We start from the raw sequence: 25,667 nt of genomic DNA on the forward strand, positions 1-25,667 counted from the left end.
ACTTAGCCTAAATTATCAGAAATAAAAATTTGGGGAGCCCAGCTCAACCCTGTTACCTCATTCATAACCATTTAAAACTCATAAAATTTTTTTTTCTTTTCATTTATTAATACGCAAACTTGAATTCATACAGTCCCTGACAGACTTAATGCTACTACTAGCACATGCGGAGTTCTAAATTACAAATTTAGAGAATAATAATACAATTAAATAATCGACGTTAAACCTGCGAGAAAGAAAACAGGTTGCTCTGATACCACATCTGTCACGACCCAACCTATGGGCCGGACCAAGACTAGGACACAGGCCACCTAAAGCCCCGAGGCCCGTAGTAAGCCTAACTGCTCATTTACCCAATTCTAAGGCCCATTTGGGCCCAATTTCAAGAAAACAAACGGACAGAGTCCCCATAAAATGGACTTTCCAACGGGAGTTTTGACTCACCCGACCAGAAACACAATATATAGTCATTTGGGAGCTCGGCTCACCCTCCACATACTCATCAACATAAAATAAATGGGAGCTCGGCTCCTTCATCCAATCCATCAAACATGCATAGCATATTAAGTTCTGAGTCCCAAAATAATAATTTAGTTTACAGACCCAAATCAAATAACAATTTCTAACACATGCGGAAATTCTCGGAGTAAATAAAATTACAAAACTATTGATAAACAACTGCAAAGGAGAAAAGCGGGTTAACCACAATAAAATCCTCCTGCTTTGAAAAAATATTGAACAGGAGTGAGCGTTCGACTCGAGAGTAAAATATCAATTTTAACCATAATCTCTATAACTATCTAGTACTAATGCAACTTTGTGGAGTGAAATGCAACAAAGAACAATATTTTCACATCATAATATCAAGAAGGTAATTTGGAGCACTCACACACCTGTAGTATCAATCATAACATATGGGAGCCGATCCCCTATACGACTCTCTTAAATCCAACTTTGGTGCCAATTACTCAAGCTCGGACTTCCACTTAATAACCAAATCGAGGTCCCAGAATTACTCAAGCCGTGACTACCCCTCGAAGGATCGGGTCCCAGAATTACTCAAGCCGTGACTACCCGTCTGTCCATAGTCCACACCACATCACACACACGCCAACGCACACACTGCTCCAAATTACCACAACAACATCCATGGCACTTTAACAGTTATAAATGCAACATAAATCGTGCCTAGAGTTTAACTACATAAATATATGCATATAAGTGATGCATGGGCATGCTTAAACATATAATAATAGTGAAATTACAATTAAAATTAATATTTTACTCACAGACTTGTGATGGTCACCGAGGCGGTGGGCGGAGGAAGAAAGGCATCTGCTCACTGACAATTTTATTACAATCATTTAATAAATTTGACTCAATACCAACAAAGAAAAAGACCAATACGTCCTAAGTCGTGCGAAAATCCGTGAGTCTCCCTATACCTAGGACCTACCCAACCTGCAAAAGGGCTTAAAACACACTTCTATACTCACAATCCATATATCCACAACTCAATCACATCACACAGCCCCTCCTGGGCCCATCAAATCAATCATCCATCACAATATGTAAAATTTCAATTTAGTCCTTATAATTGACCATTTTTGCAAAAACTGCCCAAATAAGCTCTAAAAATTCTAAAACTTTGCCCCGCGGTCCTTAGCAATATTACTAAGCTATTGCAAAAATAATCATAATTTTCTAAGCTACCACGAATATTTTACGGATTTTTAATCCTATTTAAGCACTAGAAAATTACGTAATTTTAAATGGTTATGAATGAGGTAACAGGGTTGAGCTGGGCTCCCCAAATTTTTATTTCTGATAATTTCTGGGCTAAGTTGGCCCGAAATATAATTATAACAGTTTAATTTAAATTATTTTATTTGCATATTGGGCCTAAATTGTGGGTCTGGTTATGGATTTGAGGAATAGTTAGGCTTACTACGGGCCTCGGGGGCTTTAAGCTGGCCCAGGTCCTAGTGCCGGTCCGGCCCATAGGTTGGGTCGTGACAGATGTGGTATCAGAGCTTAGGCTCCAGATTCATAGGGAAAAATTATCTAAGTGTTGGGAAGAGTCTACTAGGAGTCACATGCGGAGTATAGGATTCTGTTTCGTCTTTTCCTATAATTCTTTGTTTCTAGATTCTACGTTATACCTCGGGAAGTATAAGATTACCTCAGTTAGTGTCTTGATTTTTGTGGAGTACACAGAAATGTGAAATAGAGTTAGTAGACATGTGAGGTCCATCATGAGGATACGTACTCCAAGAAATGCTATGTTTCTGTCTGTATGGGTTTAAATGGTGTGCCCATTTCGTGCAAGGCACGAGTACATAAACGTGAGTCTTGAAAGTACAGTTGCCCTAGATAAGGATGAGGATACCACTGCAGGCAGTCATCAGTGGATGACCCCGTCAGAATAAGTTTATGATAATAGAAGATTCGAGAGAGATAAGAAATTAAGAGGCCTAGTCGGTCCGGACGTATCGTAGTAACTATACAATGTTCTCGATGTCTGCTCTGTAAGCTGCAGATTACAGTACCGACATGAGATTATTGTATAGAGCTGCGTGCATCCCCGTGGTGCTCCATAATGAGGGTGTTTGCGGGTGGCTTCTGTTTTGGTACAATTATGCCAGAACAGAGTTCTATATCTGCAGAGGAGTTGGGAACTCCTGGTTAAGAGTCTAGAGCTAGAATATCGAAAGGTCACAGTTGGGTGGTAACTAGAGTTAGTGACTCAGTTACCCTAGCATGAGCTAGAGTTACAGTAAGAGTTGCCATCAGACCAGAGGTTTCGGACTAGTTGCAAAGTAAAGTTGATACCTATAGAGTGAGACCATCTAGTCTTCGGTATGGAATTTTGGATGGTTTTTGCAGAACGACAGACGTTTTGCTTAGAGCTTAGTGAGAATAGGATATCTTGTGTGTATTAGTAAGGCGTAAAGTACAACCCTACTACCTAGGAAAGGTTGGAACTATGAATTGATGATTTACAAGCTATGATATGATAAGAGAGTCATTAATTTGACGCGGTTTTGGCAAGGTAGTAAATGTAGTACCTTTGTTGCAGCAAGTTAGGATATAGTCCTATCTTTTCAGAATGGATCGAAGGTTATTACTGATAATGATGACTTATGGAATAGTGTCCCAGATGGGACTGTAGAGTGTGGTAGAGAGTAGTTGGCTGGGGTATCCTGCAGATGATACAAGTTCCATTATAGGAATCATATATAATCAGATCATGATGGATGTAAATCCTTTGAATTGGATGACGGGTTTGGGTACCCGGAATCTTAAGTTTTGGCTAGTTGAGTAAACATGGAAAATAATAATAATAATAACAAATAAATAAAATTACTGCAGAATCAGTTCTCGAGGTAGTAAGGGTATTATGTAAGCTAAGAATATAAATCATACAAAAAAAAAGTATGACTGTAATTTCCTGAGTTCCTTTCTAACTTCATATCGTTCAAAACAATAGTATAATCTAATTATAATAGTGTCAAGAGTAATAAATTAGCAAAGATAAATTATAGAAGGCCAATGGATAGAGAAAGTGCAGAATGAAAGTTTGGACAATTGCAGATGCAATATAATCTAAATGCCAGTGGAAGTACTAGCTAGAGTGGTCAAAGGACCAAATCTGAGTAGCATAGACATGTGATAACGTGGTAGAAACTCTGAAAGATATAGTTTGCAGGTACAGCTGTCATGTTAGGAAGAAGAATGGAACCAGGGATAGAATAGTCAAGTTCTATTTTGGGTAAGACAAAGGAAATAAATGAAAGGACAACCTGAAGGACGCGTAATAAAAGGAACAAGTTAAGATATAGAGTAGGCTAAGTGTTATTATTGGCAAGGTGAATGACAATGATGGAGGACCCAAAATGGGACCATATTAGTGAGAACAGTGATGGAGGTATGGAATACATAATAATGAGTAAATGCTTGAAGGTGTGCGATGGTATTGCGGACTACCTAATTAGGTAGAGAAAAAGAAGTTAGTAAATAGTAAGTTGAATAAAAGTTAATCTAAGGGATCAAATAGGTATGATGAGTGGAAAGAATTATAGATAATGACACATAAGCTTTAGGTTAGACTTTTGAGATAGTGAGAAGGTAGTTAGAGGTTCGTTATGAATGTTAGGCAAACATTTTTAGTGTGATCAACCGAATCACTTTGCAGTGAAGCAATAACGACAGAACAACAGTAGGAGTAGAACGAAAAGTGACAAGTCTGGGTGGTTATAAATCACTAGAAAGTTCAAGGATCAAATTAATGACCATAGATAAGGGTGGAATTGGTGTTGGAAGAATTTATTAGTGAGAGAAATCTTTCAGGAATCAACAAAAGTTAATGGCACAATATAAACGATGATAGATATGAATCATTGGTCGAGTATAAGTAAAGTTAATAAATTATAAAATATTATGTCAGGAAGGACAATGGTACGGTAAAGTGTTCATGCAGATGATATCTTATAGGTAGAGCACAATTGTGCTAAGAGATGATGAAATTTGAAGAGAAATACCAAGAAACATAGGTTAAACGTTATTATATGGACAATTGGCGTAGTTGAATATAAGAGGATATTTTTCTTTCTTTTCAAGTTTAGCTTGTGCTTTTGGTTTTAGAAGGTTATATAAGGAACAGAAACTGAGTCAAGGAGACCTAGTTATTGAGAGTTTGGTAGGCACAAATTCATACATAATTTCCTGATATGAGAATGACAGTAAGTGCATACCTAGTATTAAGTATGAAAGGACGAACAGAGTAATGACATGAGTTAAATTGAGTTAGCTACTAAGGCTTGCAACTGTTTTAAACTATGAGCTGGAGGAAATACTAATTGTGGATGAGTTTCAATAGATGAAATTATTGCTAATGGGTAATTTGAGGTTGAAGTTTGGAAAGTTGTGGGCAGTATATGTGATTATATTAAGGAGAATAAACACGTGAAGTATCTTATTTAGAATTAAGGCATGACACACATTTCCCACAGCCGTGTTAGTTCAGATGGAACTTATAGTTTCTGAAGCTCCTATCCATCCAGGATGAGCAATTTCCTACTAAGGCTGGTAGGGAATGATAATGTTCTGATAGTTAAGTTGGGAAAGGGGTTACAAAAACGAATTTTCTATGGTTAATTATAAGTGTTACATAAGGTGAAGAATGTGCCGGTAGGAGAAAATCGTAAGGTTAGAATTCCCGAAGTAATGGAACTAGTAATCAAGATAAGACTAAGAAATAAAAAGAAAGTTAAAGTTGATGATGGGATAGACATCTTCGAAGGAAAAGGTGTAAGGATGAGATAGGACTAAAATTAAGGAATAAGTACAGCAGGTTGAAAAGATACCAACAATACCAAAAATAGGAAAAGGGAAGTGGATAAGATGCAAAGGACAGGAAAAGAGCTCGATAAAGTCAGTTATAATAATGAGGATAAGGAGTGTCTAACCACTGCCCCTGTGTTAACACTACCTATGAGCGGTGAAGGATACACCGTGTACTGTGACGCCTTCAGAGTTGGCCTAAGGTGTGTTTTGATGCGGAATGGAAAAGTAGTGGCTTATGCTTCAAGGCAGCTGAAGAGGCATGAGCAGAACTATTCCACCCATGATTTGGAAATGGCGGCTGTAGTCTTTGCACTAAAAATCTGGAGACACTACCTGTATGGTGAAGTGTGCGAGATATACACCGACTATAAGAGTTTGAAGTACATCTTCCAACAGAGGGATTTAAACTTGAGACATAGGAGATGGATGGAGCTTCTGGAAGACTATGATTGCACCATCCAGTACCACCACAGGAAGGCCAATGTAGTAGCAGATGCTTTAAGCGAGAAAATCTTACAGCGGTTTGGCGCACATTTCAGCAGAGAAGAGACCGTTGATTCAGGAAGTACATGAGTTGATGGATCAAGGTTTAATCCTAGATCTTTTAGATGAGGGGGTTTTGTTGGCTCATTTTTCAGTGAGGCCAGACTTGCGAGATAGAGTTAGAGTTTCCCAACGCAGAGACCAATAATTAATGAAGATCATAGAAAGAGTATAGCAAGGTGAAGGTGGTGAGTTTGGATTTGCCAATGATGGCGCCCTAGTGCAAGGTTCTAGGATATGTGTGCCCAATGTGGACAACCTGAGAAATGAAATCATGCGAGAGGCACACTATACACTGTACAGTGTCCACCCAGGTTCCACCAAGATGTACCATGATGTGAGAGATAGCTATTGGTGGAATGGCATGAAGAGAGGCATAGCAGACTTTGTGTCCAAGTGCTTGACTTGTCAGAAGGTGAAGTTTGAACACCAGAGACCGTCAGGGAAGCTGCAAGAGCTCCCTATCCCAGAATGGAAGTAGGAAATGATTACTATGGATTTTGTGACTAGGTTGCCTCATACCACGCGAGGATATGATTCGATATGGGTAATTATAGATCGCCTAACTAAATCAGCTCACTTCTTGCCTGTGAAGACTACATATTCTGTGGCACAGTACGCCCGGCTCTACATTCGAGAAATAGTCAGATTGCATGGAGTTCCGGCTTCCATAATATCTGACAGAGGGCCCCAGTTCACTTCTCAGTTTTGGAGAAAGTTGCAGGAGGCACTTGGCACACAGTTGAACTTCGATGCGGCTTTCCACCCTCGCATGCACGGACAATCCGAAAGGACAATCCAAACACTGGAAGACATGCTTCGCATGAGTGTTTTGGATTTTGGAGGTCAATGGGATGAGCAGCTAGCTTTGGTGGAGTTTGCCTACAACAACAGTTATCACTCCAGCATAGGGATGCCACCCTATGAGGCACTATATGGAAGAAAGTGTAGGTCTCCTCTGTGTTGGATGAAAATGGGGGAAGAGAAGGTGCATGATGTAGACCTAGTGCAGTACACTTCAGAGATAGTTCCTTTAATCGAGGCAGTAACACTTTCGATGGCGTAAGAGTTATGCAGACCCCAGACGGAGGGATGTGGAGTTTGCAGTGGGCGACTATGTATTCCTGAAGGTTTCTCCAATGAAGGGAGTCATGAGATTTGGAAAGAAGGGCAAGTTGGCACCTCGGTATATATTGGACCTTTTGAGGTTACTGATAGAGTTGGAGCAGTTGCCTACCGGTTGGAGCTACCACCCAACCTTTCTCACGTTCATCCTGTATTTCACATCTCCATGCTCAGGAAATACATTCCCGATCCTTCTTATGTACTGCAGCCGGATGTGATAGAGCTAAAAGAGAATTTGACATTTGAGGAGCAGCCTGTAGCCATAGTGGACTACCAAGTGAGACAGCTGAGATCAAAAGCAGTCCCTATGGTTACGGTTTTGTGGAGGAGTCATTCAGTGAAAGAGTGCACCTGGGAGTCAGAACGGGACATGCGTAGCAAGTACCCCTATCTGTTCAATGTATAATCATGTGCTTTATTCTGCCTTGTGTAAAAATTCGAGGACGAATTTTCTGTAAGGGGGGAAGAATGTAACACCCCTGATTTTATATATTATTATTGGGCTTCGTGTAGGTATCCTCAATTCGCGGAAATTCGACGATTGACCAAGTGCAGAAATTCCCCAGAAAAGTCTTGAATTGGACCGAGGTTTTGGCTAGCCCCCCATTGTCAGACGTCCCGAGCGCGTTCCTGAAGTCGGAATCGACAAAGGTAAACCCGAACCTTATTTTTACGTAATTTTCTAGTGCTTAAATAGGATTAAAAATCCGTAAAATATTCGTGGTAGCTTAGAAAATTCTGATTCTTTTTGCAATAGCGTAGTAATATTGCTAAGGACAGCGGGCAAAGTTTTAGAATTTTAGAGCTTATTTGGGCGTTTTGCAAAAATGGTCAATTAAAACGACTAAATTGAAATTTTACATATTGTGATGGATGATTGATTTGATGGGCCCAGGAGGGGCTGTGTGATGTGATTGAGTTGTGGATATATTGATTGTGAGTATAGAAGTGTGTTTTAAGCCCTTTTGCAGGTTGGGTAGGTCCTAGGTATAGGGGAGACTCTGCCGGATTTTCGGCACGACTTAGGACGTATTGGTCTTTTTCTTTGTTTGTATTGAGTCAAATTTATTAAATGATTGTAATAAAATTGTCAGTGAGCCGATGACCTTTCTTCCTCCGCCCAGCCGCCTCAGTGACCATCGTCAAGTCTGTGAGTAAAATATTAATTTTAATTGTAATTTCACTATTATTATATGTTCAAGCATGCCCATGCATCACTTATATGCATATATTTATGTAGTTAAACTCTAGGCACGATTTATGTTGCATTCATAACTGTTGATGTGCCATGGATGTTGTTGTGGTAATTTGGAGCAGTGTGTGTGCGTTGGCGTGTGTGTGATGTGGTGTGGACTATGGACAGGACGGGGTAGTCACGGCTTGAGTAATTCGCTGGGACCCGATCCTTCGAGGGGTAGTCACGGCTTGAGTAATTCGCTGGGACCCTCGATTTGGTTATTAAGTGGAAGTCCGAGCTTGAGTAATTCTATGGCACCAAGTTGGATTTAAGAGAGTCAGATAGGGGATCAGCTCCCATATGTTATGATTGATACTACAGGGTGTGTGAGTGCTCCAAATTACCTTCTTGATATTATGATGTGAAAATATTGTTGCTGTTGCATTTCACTCCACAGGTTGCATTAGTACTAGATAGTTATAGAGATTATGGTTAAAATTGATATTTTACTCTCTGAGTCGAACGCTCACTCCTGTTCAATATTTTTTTTCAGGCTACAGGAGGATTTTATTGTGGTTAACCTGCTTTTCTCCTTTGCAGGTTGTTTATCAATAGTTTTGTAATTTTATTTACTCCTAGAATTTCCGCATGTGTTAGAAATGTTTATTTGATTTGGGTCTGTAAACTAAATTATTATTTTGGGACCTGTAAACTTAATATGCTATGCATGTTTGATGGATTGGATGAAGGAGCTGAGCTCCCATTTATTTTTATGTTGATGAGTATGTGGAGGGTGAGCTGAGCTCCCCAAATGACTATATATTGTGTTTACAGGTCGGGTGAGTCAAAAACTCCCCGTTGGAAAGTCCATTTTATGGCCGGACTCTGTCCGTTTGTTTTCTTGAAATTGGGCCCAAATGGGCCTTAGAATTGGGTAAATGAACAGTTAGGCTTACTACGAGCCTCGGGGGCTTTAGGCTGGCCCAGGTCCTAGTGCCGGTCCGGCCCATAGGTTGGGTCGTGACAAATAATTTTATTATAATTTAAAAAAATTATTTAATTAATTAATAAAAAATAAAAATAATTTAATAAAATTACTTGACACACATATATAATATAAAAAATTTTCTAAATGATAATAAAACAATATGACATGATTAATGTTAACTAAAATAATAATATTAATTATACTATAAAAAATATCAAAATAATGAAATTGAATATTAATATAAATTTATTGTTTAACATAATTATAAAAATAAAATTTTATTTATTTATAATTCATTTTATATATATATATATATATATATATATATATATAGCATTCAATACATAATTGAAAATATGTCTTTATTAAATGCATATAAAAATAAGATAAATAAAAATAAAATAACATTAAAGGAAATTAAAATTTATTAAATATATAAAAAATAGAGAGAAGACAAATTATTTAACTCTATATGACTATTTTTATAATATAATTTTAAATTATTTTATTAACTTTAAGATACATAATTCTTAAATTTTTATACAACTCAACTCAACTAAGCCTTTATCCCAAAAATTTGGGGTCAGCTATATGGATTCGCTTTCTTCACTCTGAATGATTTTGAGTTAAATCCTCATAAATGTATAATGCTTCTAGGTCATGTTGTACTACTCTCCTCCAAGTCAATTTAGGTCTACCCCTTTTTTTCTTTCTATCATCTAACCTAATATGTTCAATTTGTCTAACTGGAGACTCCGTATGTCTACGCTTTACATGACCAAACCAACTCAATCTCCCTTCTCTCAACTTATCTTCAATTGGCACCACTCCTACCTTTTCTCTAATACTCTCATTATGAACTTTATCTAGTCTAGTATGGTCACTCATCCACTTTAAATGAAAATTTTATAAAATAATTTAAAAATATATAATATTTTTAATTATTTAGCCATAAAAATTATGGTAATAATGGTAATAATAAAGATATTTAATAGCAATAATAATAGTAATAATTACTTATATTAATTACTATAATTATTAAATATAATAATTTTTATATGTTAAGTATCACATAACAACATTAAAATTTAGAATGTTATGTTTCAGTAATAAGAAAAAAATCTTATTACTTTATAATGCTATGTGGCAACACCAAAATTTAGAATGATACGTGTTAGCAACAAAGGAAAACTTCCTCACTTTATATATATAAAATCTTTTTATTTTATAATGTAACATGACAGTACTAAAATTTAGAATGCCATGCGATAGCAGTAGGGAAAAACTTTCATTCTTTTTGTATATATAAATTAATTATTAAATATATTAAAATATAAATCAATATATTTATTTCTTATGAAAAATAATTTAATTTTAAAATTTAATTAATTAACGGTTAATTCTCTTTTATTAAGTAATTATATATCTAACAATTATAGTTCATTATAATACGTATTTATCTAAATTTAAAATTATTATTATCAATATTAAATTACATAAAAAAAATATAAATAGTTATTCAATATATCTCTTTAAATACGAAATAATTATTATAATTATTATTAAAATATATAATTATTTAAACATAAGATAAATAATTATTTAATTATTTAAATATAAAATTTGAATGGATGAATTATTTTATTAATAAAAAAAAATTTGAGTAATATAATTATTTCAAATTGAGAAGAAAGTAAGAAAATTAAGGATAAATTTAAATAGAGATTATTTTTTCGATGGTATTAAAAATTAAATATTAAATTATTTTTTATAAAAAAAAGAATTGACTTTCAATTTTTTTTGACATATCTCAGAAATTAACTTATAAGTTATCTAAAAAATAAACAGTGCTGAATAAATCAACGGATAGGCTTAATTATTTAATGAATGTCAAAATCGAACTATTGAATATCATTTAAATTTAATAAACTATTTTTCGTTTTAATGGAGACCCAATAATCGGCACTCAATTTGGGCACTTAAATTAGAAACCTCCTAAACTCTTTTTTTTTTTTTTTTTTTTTTTTAAATTCTTCCCGCAATGCGAAACGGGCTATAATGGACAGTTCAAGAAGACTAGAAAAAGCGCTATTTTCCGGCTATCATCCACCCCAAGAGGATGACCATTTTTCGTCACTGTAACTTGTAACCTGCACACTCTTGTTCATAGCGTATTTCACTGGATTCACTGGAGACCCTCGCCCATCAATTGGCATAAACTTAACAGAGATGGGGCGTTGAAAAGTAGCAGGTACTTAGCCTACCATGGTCGCTGATTCGTGATGTTAAGGGAGATGGCGTGAAGGCTACGCGGCTGCTCTCTGTAAATGCCTAGTGATAAAGGCTGAATTATGGATATTTGGGAAGGTTTAAAGCTTGCATGGAATTTAGGCATTCGTCAGCTTCTTGTTGAATGTGACAACATGAGTGTACTTACCATCTTAAATGGCAGAGGGGATACTTCTCCCAGTCTTCAATCCTTAGTGGTGCCCATGAAAGATCACAAGCTCATAGGTTTATTTTCCACTAAACTAATTGACTTTCTTCTTTTAAATATTCTCTTTCGTTATCTTGCAGACATTACTTTTAAAAAAATTGACAATAACAGTTATTTGGTGGACCGTGAATTTATAGAAAAAGATAAAAAGGAATGAACAGAAATGGTTGCCTGACTTGCACAAATGATAGTTTTAGCAAAAGAATAGCCCCAGGATATATATTCACCCGCAGCTAAAGAATGTCGGTCATGCGTAAACTCATGGCAACAACGCAACAAAGCATAATTCCTACACAAAACATCAACTCCTTAGGGAAGATTATGAACAGAAGAAAAATGGGGCGAGATAACAATGGTAGCATATATTCTAAACGTACCACATATCATGATTGTTCAAATATTGGCATTTTGGCTTTGTTTCTCACGGTTTTCCTCCACAATTTTCTGAAACTCTATCCCACTAGTTGCAATCAGACGTTTCACCATGTCAAAGGCAGTAAGCCTAATGCTGCAGTAGAAAAAGGAGGAAAGACTTGTCAGGCATTAAGAGAGAATATCTGTTAAAGCAGAAACTATTGAGAGGATATCAACTCATTTTTGAAGTATGCTAGTGCTCTTTTAAGTGTAGTGAATTAGTAATCCCATTAAGCCAATGCCCCTTGGACAGGTTAGGATATCCATGAAAATATTTTGCATAATTTGGATGGTACAAGTATAAATGATAGTAAACTGAAAAGCACCATAGTTTTCACAAGAATGAGTATGAACTCTTCAAGATGGACGCACATGCGATAACACACAGCATGAAAGGGTTGTACTTCCAGTCATGTCCTCACTATTCTTAAAATGAAGTCCATATTTCTCTGCAACAATCCTCGCTTTTCAGATGTTATACTTGAAATAATTCAATTTATATTAGCCTCAGATAACTATATACCTTATGCAGGAAAATTCAAACAAGGTGTTGTCAAATCAAGGATTAGAAGGACAGGCCTAAAGCTGATTGATTTCAAACCAAACGGTACAACATATTGAAGAATCTTTATATGTACATACATCAAATAAATAAAATGGTAAGGGAACTAAACCTGCTATTTGGTAGGTTTTTTAATGCATTTGGCACGAAACCCCTATATAAGCCAATAACTCCATCGCTTTTAATGATTCCTGTCTCAATATGATCAAAATTAGATACAGCAATTCATTCAGGATCAAAAAGTCTCAACTTCCCTTCAAAGATCACCCAGAGAAAGAAAAGTTGCAAAATGAAATTCTAATGACATACTGAGTTATGTAAGATATACAACACAAAATGGCTTAAGTCCCATAAAAATGAAAGGGTAATACAACGGGGAGTCCAATATCAAGTTGATAAGCAAACATATAATAAAATGCATCATTAATTAAGAATAGAGAGAGAGAGAGAGAGAGAGAGAGAGAGAGAGAGAGAGAGAGAGAGAGAGAAAGAGTAATCACATTGGAGGATAGATACTAATTGGTATTTTAAATTATACATATAGGAATATGTACTGCAAACAGTCCTAGTAATAAGTTCCTTCTATTAAAATATTTAACTAGAAATTGATAAGGAGCCTATTGATGTTGTACAAAGATGCTTTAATACCAAATTGACGAAGCACCGAAAAGAATAAAAGCAAACAAGGACCAAATCCTTAAGGAAAAGCGAAATTATTTCTCAGTTGTATTAATTCTCAAATAATTATCATATCAAGGTCTGAAAACTATGTAAATAACTAGGTCCTATCTATAAAATTAAGAATCCCATTCACATTAGGATTTTAGAATTCAAATTCAATTCTAATTAGAAATAAGATAAACAATGAAATGCCTAACAATAGGGGTAGCTACAGTTCAAGAACTGTCGATTCAAGTTTAATGAAATTATAAATCTGAACCAAACCGCCATGGGATGATTTGAAAGATGGTTCTAGAACCACTGGTTCCAATTCAAGTTTTGGTTTAAAATGGTTTGAAGAGCAATTAGAAGAAAAACGGTTCAAAACGGTTTATAGGGCGGTTTAAGGGTAGTTTGGACAAAAAAGTTGGTGAAAAATTTTATTGATTTGAAATTAAGTTATACTTGTAAAAATTAATTTTCTTAGAAATCTTTCAATTAAAATAAAATAAGAAAAAAGAGAATGAAATTAATTTATCTTTAAGAAAATTTTAATAAGAAAAAACTTAGACTTGATTAAAAATTAGAGATGAAATTAATTTTTTCTTAAAGAAATAAAAAAAATGCATGACTTAATTTTGCTTACGTATCCTCGGAATTTAATGGAATCAAAGTTTCTAATTCTATTATTTGCCTTTTTCTAAAAATCGTATGATAAAATTTGATAATTAAAAAAAAAGTATAAAAGAGAAAAAAAAAATTAAAATAGAGAGTATTAAAAATTTTATTGAGTATATAAAATAATAATAGAGTAATTAAGATATTATTGAAAATTTTAATGAGCGAATAAAATAATAAATTAGAGAAATTGAGAGAGTATTAAGAATTAAAAAGAGTATAGAAAATAATTATCCAAAGAATTTGAGATAAATTGAAAGAGTATTAAAAATTAAAGAGAATATAAAAAATAATCATGCAGTAAATTTGAGATTTATGTAAATGAATTACGAGCGATGTGAGGTATTTATTGAGTTTTTTTTATTAAAACCACAAGTTTGGTTTCGTTCGAAATCATCAGTTCAATCCGGTTCAGAATCACTAATTCAGAGTTCCTAAAAAATATAAATCTGAACTAAATAGCAAAAGGGCAGTTTCGATCAGGTTTGAAGCTGGTTTTGATTTCGGTCCAATTTTGACCGAGCCATTTCCGGTTCGAAACCAGAATGTGACCACCCCTACCTAATAATAATAAAATTCTTAAATAATAAAACTCTTAAATTTCCTAATTTTACATTGAATATAACTCCTAATTCTAATCTTCCTATACTGCATCGTCTATCATACACTAACTAGGCTTCATCAAGTAGATTGTGAGCAATGACCAGATCTATAGCTCTTTCAACGTGACCCAACATCACCCTTGGGTATGAGCTCAAGTGATGAAGGTCTGGGTGTAGTGGTGTGGATCATAGGTTGACTTCTTAAAAGCCAAGAAATGTGCATTAACAGGACAAAGCCAGGCAGATAATCTGAATGTTATGATTGATGGTAATCAACAAATGTGCATTAATAGAAGAAGCAAGGCACATAATCTGAACGTTAATAGTGATGGTCTTTTTCTCATGCAAATTATTAATATTAACTACAACATTTTAGACCATTTTGGGCACAATTGTAATTAATTTTCAATGCCTATACTCCTTATTAGCACTTTTCTTTGAGAATTAGGCTTGTTCACTGACATATCGATTCCTTATAACCAATAAGTTAATTTGTTCTCCAATATATGATGACAGAAGCTATTACTCTAGAAACCTTTGTAGTAATTTCCAACCAAAAAAAAAAAAAGGAACTCTCCATGCATATCTATACAACTTGTTAATGTCAATTACCTTGAAAGGCATCCAAAACTGTCTTGTAAGGTGTTCCCTTCATTTGCATTTGTCTTCTAATTGTGTCCAAAGGATAACACGTGAGTGTTGCAACACCAGCAGATGCCACAGCTGTCAGCAAAGATGACTGAGCTGTCTGTCGATACTTCTCTGGCAAAGACTTCTTAACCCTGTCAACCAAAGAGCATCAAATTTAAAGAAAGAAACCAATCTTCTCTTCAATAAAATGCTCGAGGCAACAGGAACTCACAAGTCAAAAATGCAAAAGTTCACAGCAATATATGGAGCAATGCCAATAAGAGAAGGCCTGAGACCATAATAAAATGCTGCAATTCCTTCCTCACGTAACATGCTTAAGGCAATCTGGATAAATCATTTAAACCCACCATTGTATAAACAGAGCATCTAGTCATAAACAAAATAAAAAATTCAAGTGGTCAACCATACCTCAGACATAGTTCGATGCCCTGGTTCAACTGCTAGGCGTAGTCTCAGAACATCCAAAGGGTATGTAACCTAGACAAATAAAAGAGGGGGGGAAGCAAAAAGAAAGAAAGACATCTAAGATTCAAATGCACACATAGTCCATGTAACACTGGTATGAAAATGAGCTGGCAAAAGGAGGGGAAATTTGAGATGACTATTCATAAAGTAAATTTTCAAAGCAGAACAGAATTCACACATTATATTGATCATTAACAAATTATTTTTGAGGTAAGTCAACTGAAGCCCAACAGGTAGCAATTTCAAGAACAGAAATTTGCATGCCCATTACTAACTTACGAAAGTGGAAGTCATGCCTGCACAAGCACCTGCCGCAAGTCTTCCAACAACAGAGAGCTTACCATCCTTTCCCACAAACAGTTTCTACAAAACCAATATCATCAATCAAATGTCTCAATAATAGTCAATCCAAATACATAGTTGCTTAAAGAAATTTTCAATGTTACCTTGTAAGTTTCATAAGCAAAGAGTTGGACAGCACTATAAGGTATGATCCGAATCACCTGAAATATTGAGAAGATATTGTAAATTCATAAATGCCTCCCGACAGCATCTAATTGTAAAAAAGGAAATTTCTGAAATACAGAAAGAAACAGAAGAATGCAAAAGGACCTGAGGGAGGTTTCCTTTCCAGTACCCTTTTATTCCTTCTTCTTTCCCTATCAATGTTATGGCCTGCAATTCATTGTATGAACAAACACCACCATAAAAACACTAAACTTGCATTTCAATGTAGGGAACTGAAATTGATAATTCATAGTTTTTCTTTTATTAATTAGATACATGAAACTAGGCTAGGTTCATGAACGTAAATAAAAATTTCATTTGTGTGGATTTAAAATATCTATTAATAAGTTCTCATGTTTATGAAAATAATCATTTTAAAGAATGGTGCTATGTTTGGATACCAAAATTTGAAATAAGGGATTTGAATTTAATTTTAATTTAAATTATTGATAAATTAGGGATTTCAAATAATACCATTTTACTTATTAAGCACTAATTTAGAGTAGATTTCAAATAACATCGATGCCTCCATATTTATGAGTCTAAACCCTGTAATTTTATCAAATTCAAATTTCATATTTCAAAAAATATACATTTCCCATCCAAACACAAGGTCAAAGAATTTTAAATAAAATTCTTACATCCAAATATAGCATAAAATTGAAAGGACAAAAAAATTTTCCATTTCAGCAAACTATTCACACATGGTGAGCTGTCAATTACCTCAATGAAACCAATTGCCTTCTTAGCACTTTCTCGCCCAGCCCGCACACCATGAGTCTGTGAACACATCAAATTAATTGAACTAGGAAAAAACCCTGTTGAATTTCTACAGAATACGAAGATTTTTAAATTTGATACACAAACGGTACCTACATTTTCTCAGTAAACAAACAAAAAATTAAGAAAGCTGTAACTTATCACGAAAGAAATCAAGAACAAGTACACCTCTAAACTTCAAACGACAACATCTACACCAGATTTAATTCACCAATAGAAGAAACGTAACGAAATTGAAGGTGGTTAATGAAGCAATACCTGCATAAGAAGCTTAATACGGTCAAGTGGAGCCGTGGCAGTCTTGGCCGCAGTACCAGCGATTGCGCCGGCAACAAAAATCGCGGCGTCTCTCGGCACGTAACTAAGAACAGCCAACGGATGCTTCAACAGCTGAGCCGAACTGGGAGCGAACTCAAACTTATCTCCCTTTTCCGCCATTGAAATGGAGGCAAAATTACCAAAACTTCCATAACTACCAACACCACCATCGACACTGAAGCTGAGATGCGCGCTCTTCCACAGCGGCTCATGGTCCGTGGGCTCAGTGAGAGTACACAGTGAGGTTTTCAGGTTTGGTCTGCTTCGAAACGACAAGACGGCACTTTGTTCTGCCATGGTTAGATTGGAATTTTTTTTTTAAGGGGTTAGGATTAGAGGAAAGATAAGGCATTTACAGGTGCTTACTGGGAGGGAGAGAAGAACAACGAACCAGCGAGGAGGACGATCCGTTGTTTATATGTCTTATGTACCTGTTTCGATCCCCTGTGTGCTGGTCTATATAAGGAAATTGAAGATTACCATACAGATTGGCTAAAAATATTTTATGGTCCACTTCTCCTTTCTGATTGTTCAGTTCATCAAATATTTTTTGGGTAAATTATTATTGGATTCTTAACAAAATTAAATAAAACATATAAAATAAACATTTTAATTAAATTTTTTTAAAAATTAATTAATTAATTTTAATATTATATAAAGACTTAATAATAATTAATCTAGTTAGGCTATCATTTTAATGTTACATTTATAATAGAGAAATGAATAAAATTAATATTTCACATTACTATTAAAATTATTAGTGAAAGAATTATTTTTTTAAATATATTAATTAGATAGTATTAAAAAATAATTTATAATTAATTTTAATAAATTTTAATTATAAAAATAATAAAAAAAAAATTTTAATTATTTTTTTAACAACATCTAATACTTTTATTCAGAAAAATAAATTCGACCCTTCAAACTCGATACCAAATAGATACGAAAAAGATTCAAAAAAGATTCTCAATTTTTTCTTTTTTTCTTAGTTATTGAAATTAAAAAATAAATATATAAAACTTTAAGTTATGTAGACGATAAATGTGATTACAAGAAAAAAAATATTAGCATTATTTAGTTATTGACATTAATTAAAAAAATTATGGATATTATAAGATATCTGAAATTTATTTAATTCATGTATTATTTATTTTTTCTTTCTAACATAATTTATATTTATATTACATATTTATATAAATTTTCCTTTAATAAATTATAAATTTCAAATATTTACATAAAATTTAAGTTAAATTATATTAAAATGTTTTATATTTACTTTGAAATAAATTTAAGAAAGCCTTAAAGATGTAAACGTAGATAAGAGTATAATTAGCTGCTCAATTAGAGAATCAAATGTCAATTTATGAAGGAATTAGATTTTTCATCCAACGTTCAAAGATTAAAAAAAAAAAATTGTTAGCATCACATGACACAAACATAGAAACAAGAAGATCTTTTGGAGAATAGAATCTCACAATGGAGAGGAATGAGCAAGAGCCAAAAAATGGGAGCATACAAGTATTCCCATATTCACTTTTCAATGAAGAATTCTATGAATATGTCACTTAAAATAATTTTTTAAAGGTATTTGTTTTAACTTATAAATCGATTAAATTAGTATATAAATTTTAAAAATAAATTAACTCATTTATTTATCGGCCACTTATAAATAATTTAATAAAACATGCAGTGATTTAAATTTTAAATACTTATAAAAAATTAATTAAATTAATTAATAATTTGAATACAAGAGGAAAGAAAAACCCTTGTGCCATATGCCAATCCTCTCAATATAATTGGCATAGGAAATCAAACCCGGTCACAAAAACACTCAGGAGATCATATCAATACAATATGACATAATGTAGGTAGCCTGTCTTCAAAAAGCAACAACGGTACTGTGACTCTTTGTAAAATCTTCCATTTTAGTTCTGAAACCATGACAACTATAATCTCAAACAAAACAAAGATTGCTTGCTTAATTGCTTTCCGGCAGTCTGTCCATCAGAACGAAAATTAAAGAATAACAAATGCATCCAAAATGGCCAGAGATATTTGAATACCACTATCCTCATCTAGGGACTCAACTCCACACCCTCTAGCCTGCAATTAAATTAAGTTACATGGGTAGATCTGAAATGCAAGAAAATGCTTGGATTTACTAATGAATCAGGAATCACCTGTGTACTGAGATGTGAGTACTGCTCCAGTTGCTGGCTTGACTCCGAAATTGATAACATTTCCTTGGTCTGGAGTGAGAAAATGAAGATCATGTTAATAAGTAATGGGATTGATGAATTTTGCTCTTCTAAGTTCTAAGCAAGCTTAAAAATGGTTGCAGGTCCTTACTAAGTGGTGCTTTGAATAAGAAAAAGCATACTCCGATGACAATGTAGCACAGCAGCAAAGCCAATCCTTTCAAGTAATGAGAAGTACCATCCTGCAGTGGAAAAAATAAATTCAGTTTCACTAACAACAGACTATGAAAAAGGCACATTAATTTCTATATATATAGGTTGGTATAAATTTAGTCTTGCCTGTAAAGTGAAGGCTGTGGTGGTGATTGCTAGAGCAAGAGTGCCAGTCTCAAGGAGATTGAAATTAAGATCCATCTTAATACCTATTATCCAAGCAACAATCACGCATAATGGAACCTGAAATTCAGATTTAAATGTTAGAATTTTCAAAATTTTGAATTAAAAAAGCTTTGGTGGAAAGGATATATTGTTTAATTTCTACTGTGACTATTCTTAGTTCTTACCACAAACATAGATATTTGAGTTGCGGAACCCAAAGCAATACCTAAAGATATATCCTGCATTTCATGGCCAGAAACATTCAAATTCATTGGGTAATCTTTCATGGAGGTGAAAGAGAAAATCCAAAAATGCTTGAAAATAAGGACATAATATATAAGAAAAATGGCAGGGAAATCATTATTTCTACTCAGTACTCACCAACTTGTTTTTAAAAGCAAATATGACTGCTCCAGCATGTTCTGTTGCATTTCCAACAACTGGTAGGAGGATAACGCTAATGAAGCTGACAGAAAGGCCCCAAGAATCAGAAGCATCCTGAAAAGATAAGGGTTATATTTTTAATTATGTGACGCTATTTTAATTAGTGTTTCCTAGGACTGATAAGAAGTTGAATACTTATAGTTACCTCAATTGTTCTCGCAAGATATTCTGATAACAAAGCTATAATAGCAGTCATCCCCACCAGCCAAGCAATTCCACTCCAGAATCCTATAACAGGCGCTTCTTCTGAGATCACATCATCATCATCATCACCATCCACTGATTCCTGCTCATCAATTGCCACAATATATAATAGCTCTTGTCAATAATATAAAGGAATGATTAATTTTAGGGAGAATATATAGTCACCTCCGGCGCTTCAAACAATCGTCTGTGTGTCACCAATTGGAAGACAATGTATGCAATGTATGCAAGAAGCATCACAAGACTACTTGATCTTGACAACTGAAGTGTTGGGACGGCAGTGAGAGCAGTGGAGCTGCTGGAAATTCGGAGCAACAATGGTAGCATGTAGCACAACAATGCCATAAGCAGAAGCAGTATATTTACATCAGCTTGTTTCTGTTCATTCATTAATTAATCAATGCCATTAAATGTTAATTAGTTATATGAATTTATTTGATACCGTAATTTCTTGACTGCTATTAGAAGAATAAGATTAATAAAAAGAACAACTCACTCTATCATATTTTTGTTCTTTACTGATATTTGCAATCCCGCCACAGAAGAGAGAGGTCCCAAGAACAAGAAGCAGATTCGATATTACGGAACCCAAGAGGGAATATTTCACCACCTCTATTTTGCGTTGCCTTAGTGCGAGGATAGCTATTATGAGCTCTGTAGCATTGCCACATGTTGCATTCAGGAGGCCTCCCACTGCAAAAGCCGGAATTTCATTTGAATTTTTTTTCCTCTTTCATTTGAAATTGATAGCATTATAAGAGAAAAGAATGGGAATGGAATTATAAAAGATTAATGCATGCACATTCTCATCTTGTTAAGTGGTCACTGGCCACTCAGGTTCAGCTAATGACATCAAAGCAGTTGCATACAGGCCAGAAAAATATTTCAGCTTTTAGGTTGTATTGTACTCTGCATGAAAATATAAATCATTCCTCCAAACATTTCAGTTTTTCTTGGATTTTTCCTGTCACGAGAAAGGTCTTCAAACCAACGTGCAAGGTTCCAATGACCATTTAAATTAATTTAGTGCAGTCTCTTTTAAATAAAGAAAGAAAAATTATTTTGTCAGCCTATGTATAATGAAGTTCCATCAAATTGCTCTCCTTGAGAAATCAATTTGTACCTGTTGGGCCAGTGTAGTAAGCAATTTGCCTGCAAAACACAATCAAGAAAGATGAAAATGAGATCATTATCAAGTTCAACTCAATAATAAACAACAAAAATGCACAAATAGAAACCGCCTTACTCTGTCAAAAAGCTGACTCGTTCGGCAAGAGGAGTAAGACCCAGTAAGCTCATAGCGAAAACCCACGGCTGTATGCACAAGAATCATAAAAAAACTATTAACCCGATAAAGGAATTAACCCACATAATTCAATCAAATTAATCGTTTTCCCAATCTTCAATTTTAATCAATAATTCAAATCTAAGCCTGATCATAATCTCCACAGAACCCTAAAAACTAACGGGAAAAATTCAAGCAAAAGCACTCACTCTTCCGAAGCCATAACACTCAGCGAGAATGGCGAGTGGGATTGCAGGAAAAAGAATAGAAAGTTTAGTCCCTAAAATGAGTTCCTGAAGATTGGCTAACAAGTTTCTAAGCAATCCATATCTAAGCTTGGAAACGAGAGTGGGGTCAGATTTTTTGCGCAGAGACGAGGAGGAAATGTTGTGAGCACTGTGGCCGTGTCTCATCTCCTTGCTTAGACCTTTAACGTTGCCATGCTCAAGAGGCCATGGTTCCTGCAACAAAGCCATTATGGATAGATGATTGGTTGGTTAGGCCAAAATGTTACGACTGCTATAGTAGTGTTACTCCTGAAGGATGATAGACGTATAGTCATCTTGGGATGGCATGAAGAACTTGCCGATTACTGTTATAAATAGCAGCTACATTTTCTTGGTTCTGGGATTGCATGCATCTTCCTCGAAACTTTTTTTTTTTTTAGGATAAATTACTTTTCCATTTATAATATTTTAATTTAATGTTTTAAAAATAAATAAAAAAGTATTTAAATTCTAATTTCATCCTTTTTTTTTCATTTTTATCAATTTAGCAATTAATTAGTTAACAGAATATAAAATAGTTAACGAGAGACTAAAATATGAATAATGATAAAAATTTAGATATCTAAGTGTTTATAATGATAAAATTCAAGAATGAAATAATAATTTATTCAAAAGAGTATTAAGATATTTTCACGTAAAAATTGAAAAAAATAAAAAATAATATAGGATGAAAATATACTTTGGAATAAAAACTTAAAAGAGTTGTTCATATATTTTTTAAAAATAGTGATTTAAATATTAATTATGACATGCAAAATAAAAAACGATATACTCCTTTTTTATAGTGGACTAGTTCCTGTTGGGTTTGAACTCTCAATCTCTGGTCTTTTTCTAATGTTTAAAATGAGTTTTTGTATTGATATTTTTGAAAAGGAATTTGTAAAATTACTAAATTTTAGCTCTGAAAATGTTTTTTACAATCATTGTTATTAATTTGCTAATAAAATACAAAATAAATAAATTTGATTATTATCTATTAGAGTAATGGAAAGAAGATAGATCATACTTTAATTTAAAGAATTTTTTTGGAAGTATGGTTGATTGCCAATTTATTATTTTGTTTTTAAGGAGATAGTTGAAGTTTAAACAAGAATTGGGCTTAGAATTGTAAATATTTTGATTGATTTGTTTTGATTTAGTGGTTAAAGACGTTATTTATTTTGTGGGCATTAGAAGCTTTTATATATATATATATATATATATATATATATATATATATATATTATGAGGATATAATTAATAAATTAAAAAATATTTTCAATTTTATTTTATAATAATTTGAAATATTATATTTACATTTTATAAATAAAATTATTATCTGCTAATAATTATTAAAATTATTTCTTCAATTTAATTGAAATAAAATTTTAATTATTAACTATATTGCATATTAGTTATGTATACGTAGTTTTGTTTAACATCAACTAATGTTAATAGTATAATATTTTTTTAAAACAATATAATATTTATTATTTACTTATTATAATACACTGAAATATAATTTAATAATAAAAGAAATTTAATTATAGAGTCTAATCATAAAAAAATAATAATAACGGTTAAAAAAATAAAATCAATTAACTCATCTAAAAAAATTAATATTTTTCTTGTAATAATAGATTTAATATATAAGATTAATGTACATGTGCATTGCTTTAAAATATTTTTTAATCATTAAAAATAAATTAAATATATTTTAATTACATCAAAATTTAAGAGTATAACTAACTTAATTATTTGTTACTTGTACACTTTAATAAATTAATCTATAAATACATATTATAAAAAAAAATCAATAGATAATATTTTTAATATTTTTAGATAATAATAATGATAATCAAAATCGTCCTATTTTAAAACAGTATTTACAACAAAAGTAAAATGAAAAAAAAAAAGTCAAGAAATATTATTAAAGAAGATTAATAATTTATTATTATACTTTCTTTATAATGAGATGAAACTTTGACATTTCATTAATTTAAAAATGAAGTCATTTTAAATGGGTCAACACTTTTTATTAGTGCTTGATAATCTACATATCTTGTAAAATGGCTTCAGTTGAAAATATTAATTCACTTCAAATTATAATGATGCTTAGAAAAAATCATAATTTATAAATAATATAAAATAAAATTTTTTATTAAATTAATAAAATAAAAATGATACATTTAAATAAATTAAAGTATGGTCAATAAAAAAGTTTTATTTTTTATAAGTAATTGATAAAAATATAATAAATGTATTAAACAAATAGATTATATTTTTTTAGGCTAATAAATAGAAGATTTTGTTTTTTTGTGCATGAAAATACAATAGGCACGTAACCAAGTGGAGATCTTGCCAAAAACAAATTTGAATAAGAGAGCTAGTTTATTTTAGGTTAAAGGAAAAAGATAATTTTACTTTTTTACGTGCTCTTTTAATAATAATGATATATAAAAGGTCAAGATTACCCTCGTTGATGGGTTATATTCCATAGATTAAATCTGTCATTATATGCTTGAAAACTATTCAACGGAGCTGAATAAGGCCGCAGAGTCCATCAGTTGTCATCACGTGATCATTCAATCAAAGTAAAGGGAGGGCAAAATGGCAAGAACAATAAAAGTGCCACCTGCTTTAGTTATATAAAAGAGGATAAAATTGTATTTTTACTGTTGCGTGTTTTAGTAATATATAATAATTTAATACTTAAGAAGTCTCACATTTAGAGTGTGCAAACAGTTGATTCGATTTTAAATCAAACCGAATAGATAAAATTAAAAATTTTAAAAATTAAACTAAATCGATTAATAAGAGAAAATTAAATCGAATCAAATCGATAAATATCGGTTCAATTCGATTTTAAACCGATCAAATCAAATTTTATAAAATCTCATATTTTCAATATTAAATCTAAATAACAAAAATATAAAAGCAAAAAAAATTAGAAATTAAAACTCAAAAATCTTAGGGTTCAGTTCGATTTTCTTTGATTTTCCTTGATATATATATTAATAATTTCAGTTCGATTCATTTTTTTTATTTTTTGTGAAAATAATCGAATCGAACCGATTAATTGAAATTATCAAAAATTATAAATCAAACAAACTGATTAAATTTTAAAACTGAACTGATTGAACTGAATTAACTCGGTTCAATTTAATTTTTCGATTTAAATCAAAATCTGCTCTCCCTGTTGATCGGCCACTTTTGTTTTTTTTTTTTTTGAAAATCACCATAAGTAATGACGAATGTAATATTTAAATTAATGGGTGTCAAAGACAGATATAAGCTGTTTGGTATATAAACTTAATTAGGATATGTGACAAACATAACAATTAAGCATAATTGACATTTTTTTGTGCTTATTCACGATTTGATTTTTTTTTAATTATTAAAAGATTTTAAAGAATATAATTCGCATTTTTTTATTTTAATTGAATTAACAAAATAAATTTTAAAATTTTTACAAATATGAAGTATGTAATTATTATTTAATTAGGTTAATAAATAAATATAATAATTTCAAACTTTTGCTAAAAAATTTATTTTAGAGGTCAAATGTAAAAGTCTATT

At 32.7% G+C, this 25,667-nt stretch overlaps 2 protein-coding genes across 2 annotated transcripts; both read right to left on the bottom strand.

Moving 5' to 3' along the window:
* Positions 1-11,787: 11,787 nt before the first annotated feature.
* On the bottom strand, positions 11,788-17,730 carry LOC110634829 (probable envelope ADP,ATP carrier protein, chloroplastic). Its single transcript, XM_021783976.2, has 11 exons — positions 17,254-17,730; positions 16,939-16,995; positions 16,321-16,383; positions 16,155-16,211; positions 15,988-16,071; positions 15,652-15,720; positions 15,455-15,567; positions 15,205-15,374; positions 12,765-12,843; positions 12,054-12,184; positions 11,788-11,965 (listed from the first exon to the last, which is right to left on the bottom strand). Exons 1-10 carry the CDS (start codon positions 17,608-17,610, stop codon positions 12,070-12,072), a joined length of 1,164 nt encoding a protein of 387 aa, XP_021639668.2. The 5' UTR covers positions 17,611-17,730; the 3' UTR covers positions 11,788-11,965; positions 12,054-12,069.
* A 1,276-nt stretch (positions 17,731-19,006) lies between these two features.
* Positions 19,007-22,511, bottom strand: LOC110634784 (vacuolar cation/proton exchanger 3). Its single transcript, XM_058144151.1, has 12 exons — positions 22,032-22,511; positions 21,784-21,851; positions 21,661-21,689; positions 21,034-21,230; positions 20,703-20,915; positions 20,479-20,619; positions 20,271-20,387; positions 20,075-20,128; positions 19,851-19,967; positions 19,663-19,753; positions 19,494-19,562; positions 19,007-19,416 (listed from the first exon to the last, which is right to left on the bottom strand). Exons 1-12 carry the CDS (start codon positions 22,296-22,298, stop codon positions 19,412-19,414), a joined length of 1,368 nt encoding a protein of 455 aa, XP_058000134.1. The 5' UTR covers positions 22,299-22,511; the 3' UTR covers positions 19,007-19,411.
* Positions 22,512-25,667: the final 3,156 nt, after the last annotated feature.

This window comes from Hevea brasiliensis, chromosome 3 (assembly GCF_030052815.1).
Source record: "Hevea brasiliensis isolate MT/VB/25A 57/8 chromosome 3, ASM3005281v1, whole genome shotgun sequence".
Lineage (NCBI taxonomy): Eukaryota > Viridiplantae > Streptophyta > Magnoliopsida > Malpighiales > Euphorbiaceae > Hevea > Hevea brasiliensis.